The sequence below is a fragment of the Capsicum annuum genome, chromosome 1, assembly GCF_002878395.1.
Source record: "Capsicum annuum cultivar UCD-10X-F1 chromosome 1, UCD10Xv1.1, whole genome shotgun sequence".
Taxonomy (NCBI): domain Eukaryota; kingdom Viridiplantae; phylum Streptophyta; class Magnoliopsida; order Solanales; family Solanaceae; genus Capsicum; species Capsicum annuum.
This window is the reverse complement of record NC_061111.1, coordinates 143667204-143686436: the sequence shown is the minus strand read 5'-3', so window position 1 is coordinate 143686436 and position 19233 is coordinate 143667204. Positions and strand designations below refer to the sequence as shown.

Here is a 19233-nt window from a genome sequence, read left to right as displayed (position 1 = left end):
TCTTGCTAGAGGCAAGACTTAACTCAAGGACTTTCAAACAACAAATTATGCCCCACGGGCAAGAGTTGACTCTACCACGTTATGTCTTCATTTATGAGATGTTCTACAACTATTACCTTAGAGACAAGACTTAGCTCAAGGACTTTCAAACAACAAATTATGCCCCACGGACAAGAGTTGACTCTACCACGTTATGTTTTCATTTCTGAGATCCTCTACAACTATTGCCTTAGAGGCAAGACTTAATTAGCTCAAGGATTTTCAAATAATAAATTATGCCCTACGGGCAAAAGTTGACACTACCACGTTATGTCTTTATTTATGAGATGTTCTACAACTATTGCCTTAGAGGCAAGACTTAGCTCAAGGACTTTCAAACAACAAATTATGCCCTACGGGCAAGAGTTGACTCTACCACGTTATGTTTTCATTTATTAGATGTTCTACAACTATTGCCTTAGAGGCAAAACTTAGCTCAAGGGCTTTCAAACTACAAATTATACCCTACGGGTAAGAGTTGACTCTACCACGCTATGTCTTCATTTATGAGATATTTTACAACTCTTGCTAGAGGCAAGACTTAACTCAAGGACTTTCAAACAACAAATTATGCCCCACGAGCAAGAGTTGACTCTACCACGTTATGTCTTCATTTATGAGATGTTCTACAACTATTGCCTTAGAGACAAGACTTAGCTCAAGGACTTTCAAACAACAAATTATGCCCCACGGACAAGAGTTGACTCTACCACGTTATGTTTTCATTTCTGAGATCCTCTACAACTATTGCCTTAGAGGCAAGACTTAATTAGCTCAAGCATTTTCAAATAATAAATTATGCCCTACGGGCAAAAGTTGACACTACCACGTTGTGTCTTTATTTATGGGATGTTCTACAACTATTGCCTTAGAGGCAAGACTTTGCTGAAGGACTTTCAAACAACAAATTATGGCCCACGGGCAATAGTTGACTCTACCACATTATGTCTTCATTTATGAGATGTTCTACAACTATTGCCTTAGAGGCAGGAGTTACTTAGCTCAAGGACTTTCAAACAAAAAATTATGCCCTACGGGTAAGAGCTGACTTTACCACGTTATGATTTCATTTATGAGATGTTCTACAACTATTGACTTAGACTCTAAACCCTAAACCCTAAACCCTGAACCCATGAACCCTAAATCCTGAACCCTGAACCCTGACTTTCAAAATACAAATTATGCCCAACGGGCAAGAGTTGACTCTACCACATTATGTTTTTATTTATGGAATATTCTACAACTCTTGCCTTAGAGGCAAGATTTAGCTCAAGGACTTTCAAATAATAAATTATGCCCCAAGGGCAAGAGTTGACACTATCACGTTATGTCTTCATTTATGGGATGTTCTACAACTCTTGCCTCAGAGGCAAGACTTTACTCAAGAACTTTCAAATAATAAATTATGCCCACGGGCGAAAGTTGACACTACCACATTATGTCTTTATTTATGAGATATTCTACAACTCTCGCCTTAGAGACAAGACTTATCTCAAGAATTTTCAAAGAACTTCGTAACAACAATTCATGCCCTTAAATTTGCTTTGATGTCAAAAAAATAAGATCCCTTTGCGGATTATCTAATTTTTTATTTATTAGCAAAATATAATAGAAGTTGAGAAAAAAGAAAACAACGATCAAACAAAATAGAGAAATAAAAAAAAATTGAGGAAAAAAAGAAAATAAAAAAATAAAGATCACGAAAAGCAAAGAATTAAAAAAATTGAGAAAAATAAAAATGAGAGGAAAAATAAAAATAAAGTTTGAAAAAAATGAGGGAAAAAAAGAGAACTGAAAAGGGAAAAAAAATCAAACAAAATAGAGAAATAAAAAAAAAGAGTGAGAAAAAAAAAAGGCAAGAAAAAACTAAAGATTAAGAAAAAAGTGAAGAATTTAAAAAAGTGAGAAAATAAAAAATGAGAGAAAAAAATAAAAATAAAGTTTGAGAAAAATGAGGAAAAAAAAAAAGAGAATTGATAAAAACCAAAATTAAAAGAAAAATAAAGGTTAAAGACAAATGAATTAAAAAAAGAAAAGAAAAAAGAAATAGATAATGCTTGAGAAAAAAGAAAAAAGTGAAAAAATAAAGATTGAGACAAATAAATTAAAACATGAAAATATAATTAAAGGAAAAAATAAAAAGTAAAAATAAATAAAAAATAGGATAACAAAATTAAAGGAAAAAACAAAAAAGTGAAAATAATAAAAAATAGAATAATAAAATTAATTGAAAAAAAAGTGAAAATAATAAAAATTAAAATTTGAGAGATAAATGAGTATGGAAAGTTTAAAAATATAGTTGAGGTGTATAGGGACAAAATGGTACTTTTAGTATATTAAAAAGTAATGAAGGCTATTATTCAAAGACATTCTTATTTGGGGTCAAATATCTAAAGTCACTCATATTTGGGTCTATGATATGCAATTTCTTGAACTTTCATCATTATATGTTTTCTCATTTGGTTTACAACATTCTCATTATCCTTTTTCTTAGTTAATTATCAAAGAAAAGCCCGACAAAAAATGAAAACACACATTGAATAAATTAATTTCTTGCAAAAATAGAAATATTAAGACATGTGCAAAATCATTCTTTTCTCATCTCGTATTCGTCCTTTTACAACTTTTTCTTTGAATTCAACCTTAAAAAAAAGGGAAAGAAACTTAAAATTATATATCAATATAGGAGTATATCTAAGAAAGGTTAAGAAGATAGAACTTTATTCCAATTCAATTATTTTTAAAATTGAAATTCAATATCAAAATAAATATTTACTTACTTGAATCCAGAGATGGATATAGTAGAAAAAAAATAGCTTGCAATACGATTATCACTAATCTATATATAAAACATAAAAATGTTAAAATCAAAAAAAAATTGAACAATAAAAAACGTGAAAGTGCAGGAAGAGAAAGAAACTTAATATTACCTATTATTGTAGAAATATATATAAGAGAGGTTAAAACGATAAAACTTCATTCCATCTCAAATTCCTTTGAATTCAAATTTAAATATCATATCAATTATTATAAAGAAAATCCATACAACATTTATAATTATAAATTTAATTATGATAAATATTAAAAGAAAAAACATATTCATACGCATGAAAGCTAATTCAAACAATCTGCAGTTGCCTCAAGCAATAGCCATTAACCGAGAAAACTTGATAAGATGGTTATCAAAATAAAGAAAAAAATAACAATAAAGATTGAAAAAAAAAAAACTGAGGCCAATCAATAAATCAAAAGAAAAATTCACTCGAAACCCTATATCATTATCAACTGTAAAACATATAAAAACTTTCTTGTGTATTGGCAACTGTATCAATGTATGTATTTATAGTGTAGTAATAATTTTTGAATTGCTTGAGATAAAGATAAAGAGCTGGAATAACTTAATTTTAAATTTAAATTTAAATTAGACTATGATAAATACTAAGAGTTGAGTTAACACTAAAACACTAAAATCATGGAGGAAGTTATAATCAAAAAATTAATTTAAAACATATCAACAAAGAAGACTCCAAAATGCGTGTTTCATGGGATGGAAAGTACCAATTGAGGTTGACTCTATCAAAGCTGAATTCCAACGGAAGTTGCTGATATGAAGACTCCAAAATGTATATAAATGTAATTATAATATTATTATTATTATTATTATGGTTGACATTTTTTAATTTAATTTGACAATTGATGGCAACTAAATATAAACAATTAGCTTTGCCAATTCAGCAACTCAATAATATTTAGCAATAGATTTAAGTTTTTTTCTTTTACGTTAATTGAATTCTAATAATATTTCAAATATTGTCGATTAAGATGGTTTATAATTTTGAACTGATTTAGAAGTTGATTTTTTCTTTTTAATCATAATCGTGTAATTGATATTAGAATAGGTTAAAAGTATTGAAAAAATCTTAAGTACTATTAATAATCAAATGTATTCAAATACATGTAATATTTAAAAGGAATATATTTTTGAAATAGTAGTAGCTCATTTAGAATTCTTTTATTTATGAAATATGTCTATGAAATGGTAATTTTATTTTTAGATAAAGGCTTGATATTTTTAAATTCAAGTAATTATAAAGGTTTTATTACAATAGTTTAGAACTTGTCTTTAAAAATGCCACATGGCTTCTTAATAGCTTGTCACGTGGCTTCTTATGGTGTTTCGTCTTCTGCTTTATAATATATATAGATTATTAAAATTATAACATCAACATTAATTGAGGAAGTACTCCTTGATGTGCTGGTTGAAGCCAATGATTTTGTCCACACGATCAGGGATCGACCCTGTGTGTATCACAACAATTTTTACTTTTATTTTCAATACTTTAAATTTAAAGGCTTATTTCTAAATTTATAAGATCAAAATTGGTGGATTGACATTCTAACCCGCAATTTATAAGATCAAAATTGACGGATTGAAATTCAAACTCGCGACCATCCTATATGGTGGACCCACCTTGACCATTAAACTACCACGATTGATGGTTCACAAAAGTTAAAAGTCAGCTTATTAGTTGAACTTCATATTATAAAAATGTAAAATTATTAGCTTAGAACTCATATTTATTCTCTCTCTCTATATATATTTTTTTTGTAATATTGTTCATGCCATTGGCAACCAATCGAATATGGTAATATTCTTTCTTCGACACTGAAAGTTTTGCTAACGTCTACGTTAAGATAATATCGGTGGTATCAAAAGCAAAAGGCAAATAATCTTTAAGGTTCATTGTGACTTTAACCACAAAGTGTAAATAAAGCGTGAGATTTAATGAAAAAAGAAATAGATGAAGAAAAAATATAAATATATATATCTAATCCAAGACTAATAATATAAGCATGAATGACAAATATATATATAGAGAAGTTTTTTTTTTTTTTTTTTGATAAAGTGAAATATCAATTGTTTATTGTTCGTCTATTCAGAAAAGCCTCATTGACAAGGGAAAGTATGTCTTAGAAATTAAAACCTAAACTGCACATTAAATGAAGGGAGCCGTTCAACATATTTTGAGTCTTGCTTCAGGGCTTATGCACGCCTTTGACAACACTGATGCACCCACAAACTTCAAATTCTGCGTTTCCCTCTGTCTTAAAATTTTGATTTTTTAATTGACAAACAGTATAAATTATGTTTATCCTGTTAATAGAACTTTATTGAAAGAAAGAAAGGCTAAGGTTTACAATATAATCTGAAAAGCATAAAAACTAACTAAAACAAAAGTAGGCTATATATATATACATAGCCAATAACCTAAAGGTCCATAAACTAAAGGCCCAATAACATATGGGCTAACATCCCCCCTCAAACTCACAATGCAACAGCAATAAGCATTGAGAGTTTGCCACACAAAAAACGAAATCGAGACGCCGACTGAGCCTTCGTAAAAAGGTCAGCAATCTGCAAAGACGATGGAACAAAAGGAAGCGATATGGTCCCGAGCTGTAAATGATGACGGGTGAAGTGACAATCAATCTCAATGTGCTTCGTACGCTCATGGAAGACAGAATTCTTTGCAATTTGTACCGCACTTTTGTTATCACAATGCAGGGGAGTAGGCATAGAAATATGAACCCCCATATCTGCAAGAAGCCAACGTAACCAAATAATCTCACATGTAGTCACAGCCATAGCACGATACTCAGCCTCCGTGGAAGATCTAGAGACAACATCTTGTTTCTTGCTCTTCCACGAGATTAAAGAGTCTCCAAGAAACACACAAAAACCAGTGGTGGATTTACGATCATTGCGATCTCCATCCCAATCAGCATCACTATAGGCTCGCAACTCGAGAGATGACGTCGAGGGAAACAAGAGATTCTGAAACTGAGTGCCACGAAGATACCTTAGAATACGAAGTACAGCTCCCCAGTGAACAGAAGTAGGAGCAGTAACAAACTGGCTAACAACATGAACTGCATGTGCTATATCTGGACGAGTAACCGTAAGATAAACCAAACTACCCACAATAGTCCGATAAAGACTCGGATCTGATAATGGAACACCATCACTAGAAGAGTAACGTGCATTGGTTTCAAGGGGAGTATCTACAGTCCTGTTGTCAGAAAGACGCGCCCGTGTAAACAAGTCAGATATATACTTAGTCTGAGAAAGAAGATACCCTTTCTTAGACTGAGCCACCTCAATACCCAGAAAATAACGCAGCAAGCCCAAGTCCTTCATTGCAAATCGATGAGCCAAATCATGCTTCAATAACTCAATACCACTATGATCATCACCAGTAATAATCATATCATCTACATATAAGGACAATAGAATTCGCCCTGCACTTGTACATCTAACAAACAATGCTGAATCATGGTTACTCGGGACAAATCCAAGGGAAGTAATAACAGTGGAGAATTTCTCAAACCAAGCACGAGGGGCTTGTTTGAGACCGTATAAAGCTTTTCGAAGCCGACAAACTTCACCTGGCTGGTGGTCAATACCTGGGGGAGGAGTCATATAAACTTCCTCGTGGAGATCACCATTCAGAAAAGCATTCTTGACATCCATCTGAAATATCTTCCACTGTCGAACGGATGCAACAGCAATCATAGTGCGAACAGTCGTCATCTTTGCTACGGGAGAAAAAGTCTCCTCATAATCCATACCATATTGTTGTGAGTACCCTTTTGCCACAAGTCTTGCCTTGTATCGCTCAACAGACCCATCAGATTTTGTTTTTATCTTATACACCCATCGACAACCAATCGCATGCTTACCAGGTGGGAGAGTAACCAAATCCCATGTATGTGTATGATGAAGAGCAGCAAGTTCCTCAGCCATAGCATTCTGCCAAAGAGGATCAGACACAGCCTCTCTATACGACTCAGGTTCAGACAAATGATGTATGTTTGCAATAAAGGAAGCAAATGAGGCTGAATATGTAGAATAGGAAAAATCTGGCAGTTTGGTGGACTTACAAGGTCGAGTAGACCTCCTCAGAGGTGGTGGGTCTCCAGTCTCAACAGTCGAAGGAGCAGACTCAGGCACAGGCGAGGCTGAAGCACTATCAGGTGGCACACCAGAAGGCATGGATGGATCCGGAACTGGAACCTCTATGTCAATCCCAAAGGGATCAATAAGCCGAATATCTGACTTTGTCACATCATGGGTTTTAGCTGGAATGGAATAAAAAGGAATATGTTCCAAAAAAGTGACATGTCGTGAAACATATAATTTCTGACTTACAGGATCATAGCAACGATATCCTTTTTGTCCAATACCATACCCCAAAAACACACATATCGCTGATTTTGACCCTAACTTATTTCGTTCAACATGAGGACGAAGAACAAAGCAAGTACATCCAAAAACTCGTAATGCAGAATAATTCGGCGGGTGACCATATAGTTTCTCAAACGGAGACATCCCTGAAGTCAATGCAGTAGGAATACGATTAATCACATATACAGCAGTTAGGACTGCTTCTCCCCAAAAAATACTAGGAACCTCTGCAGACAAAAGTAAAGAGCGTGCTGTCTCAACAATATGACGATGTTTTCTTTCTGCCAGACCGTTCTGCTCAGGAGTGTCGGTACAAGATGACTGGTGTATGGTACCATCAGAGGCAAGTAACTGAGTGAAGTCATTAGAGGTATATTCACCCCCTAAGTCACACCTGAAACACTTTATCACAGCCGAATGTTGTGTTTTAACAAGGGCTCTAAAGTTGTTGTAAATGCCAAAGAAATCAGATCTGCGTTTCATAAGATACACCCAGGTATAACGAGTATAGTCATCTATAAACGAAACATAATAGGTCGATCCACCCTTAGTGGATACTGGCGCTGGTCCCCATACATCAGAATGAATAATATCAAAAGGAGCAACAGAATAAAACACACTTTTATTAAACGGTAAGGCAGAAAATTTTGCCAGTTTACAACCACTACAATCTGAAATATCACTAGTGTTCACATGACCCAAAGCACCACTAGAGACCAAAAAACGTAAACGTGAAACTGACACATGTCCTAATCTGGAATGCCAAAGATAAAACTGAGAAGACAAAGGACTCAAACGAAAAGAAGATAAATCTATGCTAGAGGCAGCAACTGCAGACACTTTGAGATTCTCCAAGACATAGAGTTCCCCCAACCTATGGCCGGTCCCAATCACCCTCTGAGTGTGTTGGTCCTGTATAACACAAACAGAATCAGAAAAAAACACCCAATTACCAGCCTTACACAACTGACTGACCGAAACAAGATTTAAAGCAAGTTTGGGAATGTAATAAACATCAGAGAGGACAATGTGAGGGGTAGTAACAGAACCAACACCCTCGACTGACATAGGTACAGCACTCGCGGACATAACAGAGATTGGTGAAATGGGTGACAAAGAACCAAACGATGACAAATGAGGGGACATGTGATGAGACGCACCAGAATCCAATATCCACAAGGAGGAAGGAATACCTGAGGTACTAGAAGAAACTGAACCCGAATGAGACATAGATGCTGACATGGCCGTAGGATTAGAAACGAAGAACTGTCTGAACTGTTCGAAAACCTGGGGATCCAACGCAGAAGGTGGCATAGTGCTAACAGACTCAACATCTACAGATGGTGCAGCAGCAGCGAACTGTGGAGGACGAGATGACCATGGAGGAGCACCAGAGGAGCGTGACGGAGACTTTTGCTGCCCATATTTCTGTTGCTGCCCAGATTGAGGCTGTTTGACCTTGTTAAGTAACAACGGACACTGAGCCTTCCAATGATTTTTCTGTTTGCAGAATGCACACTCATCAAATGCAACGTTAGGAGATTGTCGAGTCTGAGTACGTGGTGGCCTAGACTGATCAGTTGAAGCAGCAAACACGACAGGAGTAGTAGTTACTTTAGACCCTTTATCCACTTGAGACTTGATACGAGTCTCCTCTGCAATCAGTTCATGAACCACAGAATCAACAGTAGGGAGGGGAGATCGATGAAGGATTGTTCCACGTAGGCCCTCAAAGTCAGAACGTAGTGCCATCAAAAACTGAACCAAGCGTTGCTCTTCCCGCTAGCAATGTACGGCCCAAAACCTTTTAACTCTGCAGATTCAGTAAGTGCCAATTGATCCCACAAATCCGACATGGCAGCATAAAAATCTTGAATACTGAGATCATGCTGTTGAAGAGCACGGATATCATACTCCAACTGGTACTGCTTAGCAAAATTAGACTGAGTGTACAGTCTTTCCAAATGATCCCAGACCTCCTTTGCTGTGTCATACTTAGCCAATTGCATACCAATTGACTGAGTTACAGAATTGTTGATCCAAGTGATAATCTTGGAGTTATTAGTTTCCCATAAGTCCACCAACAAATCAAAATTTTCAGTTTTATCATCGATAGGTCTTAGTTTTACTCCAGTGATATAACCCCACATATTCTTCCCACGAAGAAAATTCTTCATGACATAACTCCAATAGGCATAATTCTTACCATCTAATTGAGTACTAATGGACTGGAGAGAATCATCCTTTCCAGTCATTGTAAACACAGCAACACACAAACAATTCAAAAAAACAAAAAGATGCAAAACCCTAGGTTGAACAATTCCGAACGAACAACAATGGCAGCAAGCAAAAGAACGAAAGACGAACAATACCAGACAGCAAACGAATACAGCAGCACCTCAAAATTCGGGGCTCCACCCCGAACCCCGGACGGGGGCGCGCTGCCCCCCGTACCCCCCAGCGAACTCACCGCGGAGTTCGATCCGCGCAGTAGGTGCCTGCTACAAAATCTTCAACCAACAAATCAAAGGACATGGATCAAACTAGCTTTGATACCATGTTAATAGAACTTTATTGAAAGAAAGAAAGGCTAAGGTTTACAATATAATCTGAAAAGCATAAAAACTAACTAAAACAAAAGTAGGCTATATATATATACATAGCCAATAACCTAAAGGTCCATAAACTAAAGGCCCAATAACATATGGGCTAACATATCCTTACCAAAAAATAAATGCATCTCACTTGATGTAGATTGCGAATCCTCCTTTCTCTTGGATGGACGAGCCTGAATAATTTTTTTCCTGCTTACAGATTGAAAGTAAAAGATAAATAACTCAAATGGTTACTATGTATATCCATTGAGAGGGAATATATTTCACAAATTTAAGTTGCGACGAAAATAAAATTTACGTACAATCGGCTCTTTGTAAATTTCACTTATAGAATTACATTATATATCTTGTTATATATAAAGTCAAAATAATAAAATGAAAAATGCAAGAAATTCATGCAGAAATTATTATTCAGTGGACAAAAGTTGCATTAGAAGTGTTGAGTTCAAAACACAAAAAGAAATGGCAAGGTAATATTTTCCCCGTTTCAATTTATTAGTCTTATTTTTTCTTTTTTTTTAATCCGTTTTAAAAAGAATATCGCTAGCTTGTGTTTGGACATTGCATTATGAAGTTATGATTGCAGTCATGACATCAAGTTAATATTTGGACATGCAATTTTGAATCATGATTTCAAGTCCCAAATTATCCACACAAAAACATGATTTGAAATTCCAAATTATGATTTCAGTTGTATTTAAATATAAAATTTAACTTATAAGTTTATATATTGTTACAGAGGACCCATCATTTTAAATTCTGCTAAAGAAAATTCATGTTTAGCGTGAAGAGATATTTGTGCAGTGTAAGTAGAATATATTAAATCATACTAACTAATTAGTAATATATTGAACAGTGGATCTTTATAAAAAGAATTATTTGAAAGTTTGAAATTGCAAACGTTTATTTACAAAAGAACATGATGATATGTGATTTGTCAATAAGGCACTTTATGATATTTCAGTATCTTGTTTATGAATTATGATTTGCTCATTTGGTAAGATTATAATATAAGAGTTCGAGAAATTTTATAGTTTTCACAATTTGCGTGGTTTTCATGTTCACGAGGAAAAACTACAACTTAAAAAATTTAAATTGCATGTCCAAATAAAACTTCAACCTCATATCTATTTAACTCCAAATCATGATCTTATATCACATGTCCAAGGAAGCCCTTAGTTTAGTACCATAAATTCTAAATTTATATTCTTAATCTCCTACCAAGACAAAATTAGATAAATAAATTGAAACATACTAAGCAATACGGATAAACAAAGCGATGATAATTTAAAAAATGTATGCACTTAATATCGAGTTGAAAATGACTAGTTAAAACAACCATGCAACCCGTTGTTATAATTTAGTGATGGATGTATTAACAAATGACGAAATTAATAATATATTGAAGATATGGAGACAAATTCTAGAGTCTAACAACTTCAATTAAGCATGACTAAAATAGAGTACATGAGTCAAGTTTAGTGTTGTATCACATAAGGCAGATGAGGAAGTAAGAATTGATACACAAGTCATTTCAGGAGATGAAATTTTAAATATTTTAGCTTTATAATCTAATGAAAATGAGAGATTGGCGAAGACAAAATACATCATAGGAGGGACGGATAAAATAAAGGCTCACACTAGTATCTTATGTGGTAAAAAAGTGTCACCGAGACTTAAATTTTATAAAGTAATTGTTATGCCAACTATGTTGTACAAAGTGGAGTATTGACCAGTCAATAATTCACACATTCAAAAGATAAAAGATAGGAAAAGGGAGGATCCTTGGATGGATGTGTAGGAATAGTATAATAGACAAGATCAAGAAAGAGGATTTATGGGACAAGGTGAAAATAACCATTGTATTAGACAACATACAAAAAATGAGAAAGATGATTAGGACATGTGTAGAAGAGGAGCACAAATGTCTAAGTTGACACTCAAAATTTGAAGAGAGGTAGAGATACATTAAAGAAGAACTGTAGGAGGTGATCCGACATGATGACATATTTGTGATCATCGAGGTCATGATTCTATATAGAAAACCATGGAGGTAGAGGATTCTGATAAATGGTTAGCAGGTAGCATTGTATTTTTTCCTTATCATGGTAGCACAGGATCCAAATGAAGCGTTTGTCTGTTCCCTTACCAGTATTATTACTAGTATGTTAGTATTATCTTACGCGTCGATTTTATTAATACCGTTGTTTCTTTTACTGTAGTTATCTTTAGTATTTGTACTGTTGATATTTCCCTTTTTTCAATATTTTCATCTCGATGTTTTAATCTTACTTTTCTTTCAAACCTTTTTCTAAAATAATTTTCTTGAGCCAGTAATCTATTGAAAAACAACCTCTCTAACATGCAAAAGTAAGACTAAGTATTGGGCGCACCCATCCTTTCCGGACTACGCTCATGCGAATATACTAACCATGTTATTGCTATTGTTGTTGTGAAAAAATAAGAATTTGCTCATCCTTTATTTGTGAAGAATCAATTTAAACACTACATAGTCCAACTACCAAACTACCTCAGAAATCAAATCTTTACCCACAAAAATGAATTCTTTATATACTAATACATACTTTTTCATCAAATCTTGATTCTAGGATGATGATATGACATATATAAGGGTGATGGTGTGTGTGTGGTGGTGGTTGGGGGGAGGGGGTGGGCTAGGTATACAGAGAGTCCATACGATGAGGATACTCCAAATGGAAGTGAGGTGACAAGCAATGTAAATTTAGTGGATATTCAGTTGCTATGTGAAAAAAGAAGAGTGAAGAGAAGAGAAGCTTCTTTGCTTTGGATTCATTGACAGTAAAATTGATGGAGAAACACTCAATTTGGACCCAAGTGTAAATTTGACACTTAAACATACGAAAGAACAATATAAATCCCAACAGTTTGAAGCTTAATTACAATGAAAGTGAAGAACAACTAAAAGCATTAAAATTTCTATTTATATCTCTGAAGGAAAACATTCTACAATCTAACATTATTTGAACTCATAAAAAATAACAAACTGAGCAACAGTGGAGCCATGATTTTCACTAGGAACAGTTAAAATACAAAAAAAAATGTAATAAGAACCCGAATTAGGGGATTAAACACACAATATATACTACATATTTTTTTAAAATCCATCTATACCAATATATAGATTTAATACATGATGAAGGACAATACAAGAGACGTTTGTTTGGGGTAAAAAGGAACAGAGTGAAGAGTGTGTCATTACAGAGAAATAGTTAGTTAATAAAGAGTGTAACTAACTATTTACAATATATATAATGTAAGGTTGGAAGAGGGTGTTGAGATGGGATTGTTCCCACTCCAATCTTTCCCACCAATTTTCTTCATAAACTCTGATTTCTCCAAGGGATGGAAAAGGATGTTCATTTGTAGGTGGAGTATAGAAAGGCATCCTCTTCAGTTTGGGGCACTTAACAAATTCCATGGATTTAAGGGAATCACACATCAGTTTTCCCTCACAGATACTCTTCAATTCAGGCAGATTGTACAGTTGGAGCTTTTTTAGCTTAGGAAGGTCAGCAGTTGTATATGTACTGCTGCTTTGGCTACTTCCCTCTCCTTCCCCTCTTCCAATTATCTCTTCCATCTCAAAACACCAACCTACAGCAAGCTTCTCAAGGTTCTTCAGATCCTGCAAGATAGCCCGTGGAAACAACAACAACATCCTAGAGCAGTGGTGGATAACCAATTCTGTTAGACCGGAGAAGTTGTGAGATGCAATCTTTCCCTTACAGAGCCCAACAAGATTTTGCAAGTGGTGAACATCCAGACTATGGAAAGGTATGCAGTGCGGGTCTGTAGTAGTATTTCTACCAGAGGGCACGTTGACGATCCATTCTATGTCATCACAACCAAAGATCCTACAGGTCAAGCCTCTTAAAGAAGTAGTCCGTGACAGAAAATTGTCCACAAAGCAGCTACTCAGCCCACGGCAAAACATGACCTCTAGAATGTCAATGCCATGTGGAAGAAAAATTGATGTTGCTGCTTCTCCTCCACCTGCTTCAATGGTGCAATGTTCTACAATCACTCTTCTCTGTTTCGGTATGCAGTCATCAAAGCCACCACCAAGTAGAAAATCGGACACTGGTGGCCCCACAAATATGTTATACCACCAATCTTTCTCATAGTTATGGTGACTACTCGTGAACTTGTGAAAGTTATGCAAATCACAGAACCCGCCTCTGAATTCTTCGAGCAGTTCCAAGCTGGCCAAGTCATCAAGATCTATTCCACCCATATCTAGAAATTTAAGCTTGACTAAGTTTTCCATGCCTTGAGGTACTTCCTTAATACCAGTCTGAAATACATCCAACACCCTCAGATTCTTTAGCTTTCCCAGTGCTGGCACAGATTTGAGCCCACCACATCCTCGAAGCGAGAGTGCCGTAAGACTTTCCAAGTTAGAAATGGAACTCGGTAAATCCATAAGCTCTGAGTTGTAGCTCAAGTCGAGTACTTGGAGGTTGTTCATGTACTGAAAGAAAGAACCTGGGATCATTGTCAAACCACAATAGGACAAAATCAAGGTTGATAATGTCGGGCAATTGGGTGCCATGTCTTCAGGGATTCTCTTTATCTTGCTGTCGTAAAAGAGACTCTATCCAAATTGAACACCCAATCCTGCTCCGCCAACACTTGTGATCCTATTCCATCCCTTACCATGTACCTTGGTTAATCATTTGTGATCCGCAATGCCATTTCTCTGAGTAGATCATGCATCCTTACTGCTTCAAGTAAGGAGAGTTTCACTAGTTTATTCAATATGGTATGGCCCTGGTTAAACTCTTCTTCCCTACTATTTCCCTTCACCAGTCCCCTCCATTATAAATCTACCAATTAGTTCATCTCTGCCAATTGCATCATCCTTGGGATACAAAGCACAATACAAGAAGCACTCTAGCATAGTTGTATCTCTCAACCGATCATAACTATACTTCGGTACCTTGAAGACATCATTTTCCAAGTCATCGGGGAATTCTCTCGAAGCATTCTTCCACTCCCTCATATCAGTCACCCCGCTCATGCTTCCCCCCAAAGTGATGAGCCCAAGCGGCAAGCCCTCGCACCTTCCAGCCATTGATTTGGCAATTCGCTCAATATCTGGACTAAGCCGAGTCTCAGTATTGAGTTTCTTTACTTCGAGTAGTTCCTTACAACCCATCTTTTGGCAGACTTCAGAAGAGAGGCTTGTTAGAATCAGTTTGCAGCCGGCCACACCAAGAGGGTAATCCAACTTCTCCAAGCTAAGGCGATCCCAGACATCATCCAATATGATAACAATGTTTTCCTTTTTCTGAATGCCCAGTTAAATTGGTCCGCCCTTCTGTGTTTATCCTCCACGTCTAATAGGTTCAGATTCACAATTTTGGCAAGATCGTCTTATAATCCTTTGATGCTAAACCCTTGAGAGACAATAACCCAATGGACTTGAGAAGTACTACGAAGACGATTATACGTATGCTTTGCCAAAGTGATTCTTTCCCACCCCTCCCATACCATATACCGATGCTTGAGACATTCTCATCCAATAACCACGTCCAAATCACTTCTAAATTCTGTTTCAATTTTTCCTCCTGAACTGGTTGCATCTGCATTGAACACTCTTCCATTTCAACTTCTTCAAAACAACTCTATTTTTCTTCCCTCTTGTTGCTGCTTCTTTGAACTGACGTAATTCTTCTTCGAGCTGTTCAACCTCGTTAAACCAAGATTCAACTTGTTGTTTCCTCTTCTTCCTCCCAGATCGCTCTTGATTCTCGACCTCTGTCTTCATATCGACTGCTTTATCTGAAAATTGCTTTACATTTCATTCCGGAGTTACCAAATTCTTACCAAAGTTTATGATAATCTTCTTTACGAACATGTATCCGCCTTCTCTATCGCGTCAACTACCTTCCCAACAACAACTTCCATGATATTCCAAAAAGTACTGCAACAAAAGAACCATGCTAAAGTAGTTCAGTTGCAGTGAATAAAATTATAATAGTAACTATTTTGATTGGCATCAAGGAGCCGAAGACATCGCATATTTTGGATGTAATTCAAATTCAAATCTTAATGTGATATCTTCTCAATAAAACTAACTTTTCTATAATATTACTTTAAGAGCTTCTTGTTTATTCTCACTACTATAATGTAAACGTCAAGTTGAAAATATTAAACAATGTGTCCAATAAAACACTTTCATATAATATGATAAACTTGAAATATAGATGTCTTTTATAAAACAATAAACTTTAAAGATAAATGACTTTCATGTAACAACAACAGCAACAACAACATACCAAGTGTATTCCCATCAAGTGGGGTGTAGCCAATGGGGAAGGTAAAGTGTACGTGGCCCATACCACTACCTCTGAAGAGGTAGAGAGGATGTTTCCGATAGACCACCCATAGAACCCCGGCCAGGACAAAAAGACGGTAAACAAAGGCGTAATAAAACATCCACAGAGTATTATTATACACTATCAAACCAAAAGCACACACCTAGCCCGAACCCTCCTAGTTAGAAACTCCACCTATGCACACAGCCCCACGATTACTATCCAAGCTACACCCACATGCACTAGCCCTCTACCCACAGTAAGTTGTAACTGCTTCATGTCACATCTAATCACCCCCTCCTCTATTTCTTCGGCCTAACCCTACCCCGCCTAAAACAATCCAAAGCCAATCTCGCACACCTATGAACTGGGGCCTCAGTGACTTTCATGCAACAAAAAATAAAAATAATTTTGTGTGACCACTTGTGTAATTTAGCTGACAAAACAATTTTCTTAGGATCTAAAAATCAGATTATATAACATAAAATTGATATATTACAGAGAGCATAAAAAGTTATTACAGAGAAAACAATTAACTAAGTAGTAATTTACCTTTTTCAGATGTTCAAGGCAGATCTGGTATCAAATACAATAAAAAATAAGATCCATTAATAACATGGAACTGTATATATTGAAGAATATGAAAAAAAAAATTATAGAAGTAAGTCAATTTGTTATCAAATCAAATACAAATAAAAAAGTATAGCGAAATCCAATATTTACCTTTGATCTTCAAGTTGAAGCAAAATAACATAATCTTTACACGGATTTTTTAATTGTATAAGAACCAAAAGCTCAACAGAGAAGAAGCAAGTGTTATAAATGGACTGAATGGTTTAAGTCAAGGTCTTCTTCACGGAATAAAAGGGATAAAAGGAAAAAGGGAAAAAGAAACAAATATGTGGTTAAGAATTTTTTTTTGATATATCTCTTTTGAAAAAGAAAAATTGAAAATAATTGTGTTGGAAAGCGTGCTTATTAAGAACTAGGAGTGCAACACGGGCCAACAGTAGAACATGCAGATTACAAATTTTAAGTTTTAAGATTTATCTTGAAGTAGAAAGTTTAAGCAGTAGAATATTTTTATTTGTATGATTGAACTGAGGGAATCACAATTGAAACCTTTTTTTAGCCTTCTTGTTGAATTTTACGATTAGAAATATAAAGAAAAAAGAGGCATAAATCTGATGAAATAGCTTAAATCAAATATTCAGCAGATTATTGATTTTCAATATCGCAAAGATTAAGAATCATGTAATCTTACTCGATAAAGAGAATACACGCATTAGATTCACTATTGTTTTGTTTAATTATTAATTTTAACACGAAAAAAGAGTGTTGTTTTTAATAAAGAAAGAAGAGTTGAGATTTTCTTTTCTTCATTTTATTTTTAAAACAGAGAAATGTTAATTAATATTGAGGAACTGTAAAAAGTTGAGAAAGATGGCTACACATATTTGATAGAAATTTTGCTAATCTTAAGAAAGTGCGAAGTATTTGGTAGCAAATTTGTGATAGATACACGTTTTTTGTACTTAAATTTACTTTATTTATATTTAAATTAGTTTGTAAAAATCTTTTGCAAATAATCTTTATACTTCTTTTCTTTAATTTCTTTAAAATATAGTAATAAAATTTACTTATGTTTTATTCTTCTCACACTTTACTACATACATTTTATCTTCTTTAAATCTCATTATGCCATTTTACCTTCTTTAAATCTCATTATGCCATTTTAACCTCTTTAAACATCACTGTACATTAAAATCACGATTGAAGCAACTGAAGCAGAAATCAGTCAATTTTTTTTAAAAAAATTGTTAATTATTGTTATGTACAGTACTTTTTATTTCATTTTCAAATAATATATGTTGTTTTATATCTTCTTTTGTCCTGTCCCAATTTATGTGGCACTAATATAATTTTGATAGTTAATCAAATATTTTATGTTGACATATCATTTTGTTATTCTTATTTTCCTAATACATAAATGACGTATAATAAGGAGTGATATAGTAAAATTATCATTCGAAAGACGAAAATTTAATTTAAAACATTCAGAGTTAATTTCACATTTTAAGTCTATTTTATTTTTCATTAAATATTATTTATTTTCTTAATACTTAGATGACACATAATAATTAATTAAGAGCGATTGATTATGTTATTACTATAAAAATTAATATAATTTTATCATATCCAATAATAATCATCAATAATTCACCGGAATAGTAAATTAATTAAATACGGGATTCTATATTTGCATATGCAAAATATAATATTATTAAATATTATTGGATAGTGCATTATATTTATCTTTCACAATAATAAAATTTTACTATATATTTTTATTTATTTCTTTTTAACTTGATACATATTGACCCAACACAAATTCTATGAAAATATTCATTAGAAATTTATTTTATTAAAATAAATTTATTAATTTTGTACTTTAAAATTTTAAAGTTAAGTTTAAATATTAGTATTTCTATATAAGAAAAAAATAATTTTAAAATTTAAATTTACTAAAATAAATAAATAAATAAAAAGAATAATTTTCTATATAAAAGTCAATTAAAATAATAAAATTGATTTACTTTAAATATTTAGTTGCAATTAATTAAGATAATTTTTTATTTTGTCATGATTTACGTTGCACTGATAAAATTTTGAGAGTTGAATAGAACTTTTATATATTTTTAAGAAAGTATTTTAAATTGTTAATTATTGTGATTTATAATAATTTTTACGTAATTATCAAATAATATATTTACTCCTTGTGTCCCAATCTATATGGCTTCGATACAATTTTGAGAGTCAACTAAAATTTTATATATCTTTTAAATATTTTAAGTTGTTAATTATTATGATTTGCAGTACTTTTTCTTTTAGCTCAATTTATGTGGCATTGCTAAAATAATGATAATCAATAAAATTTTTATATGTTTTTTAAATATTTTAAGTTATTAAT

At 33.7% G+C, this 19233-nt stretch overlaps 1 protein-coding gene across 3 annotated transcripts; it reads right to left on the bottom strand.

The window, feature by feature from the left end:
• Positions 1-12969: 12969 nt before the first annotated feature.
• LOC107838747 (probable disease resistance protein At4g27220) lies at positions 12970-17183 on the bottom strand. Of its 3 annotated transcripts, none has more exons than XM_016681943.2 (3): positions 16986-17183; positions 16815-16838; positions 12970-15868 (listed from the first exon to the last, which is right to left on the bottom strand). In XM_016681943.2, exon 3 carries the CDS (start codon positions 14492-14494, stop codon positions 13172-13174), a length of 1323 nt encoding a protein of 440 aa, XP_016537429.2. In that variant the 5' UTR covers positions 14495-15868; positions 16815-16838; positions 16986-17183; the 3' UTR covers positions 12970-13171. The 3 variants fall into 3 exon arrangements, with proteins under 3 accessions (XP_016537429.2, XP_047253061.1, XP_047253065.1); XM_047397105.1 differs by having other exon boundaries at positions 16224-16838; positions 16986-17135; XM_047397109.1 differs by lacking the exon at positions 16815-16838 and having other exon boundaries at positions 16986-17128.
• Positions 17184-19233: the final 2050 nt, after the last annotated feature.

Coding starts and splice junctions, on each gene's coding strand:
- LOC107838747 (XM_016681943.2), bottom strand. CDS start 14,494: ATGGCACCCAATTGCCCGACATTATCAACCTTGATTTTGTCCTATTGT.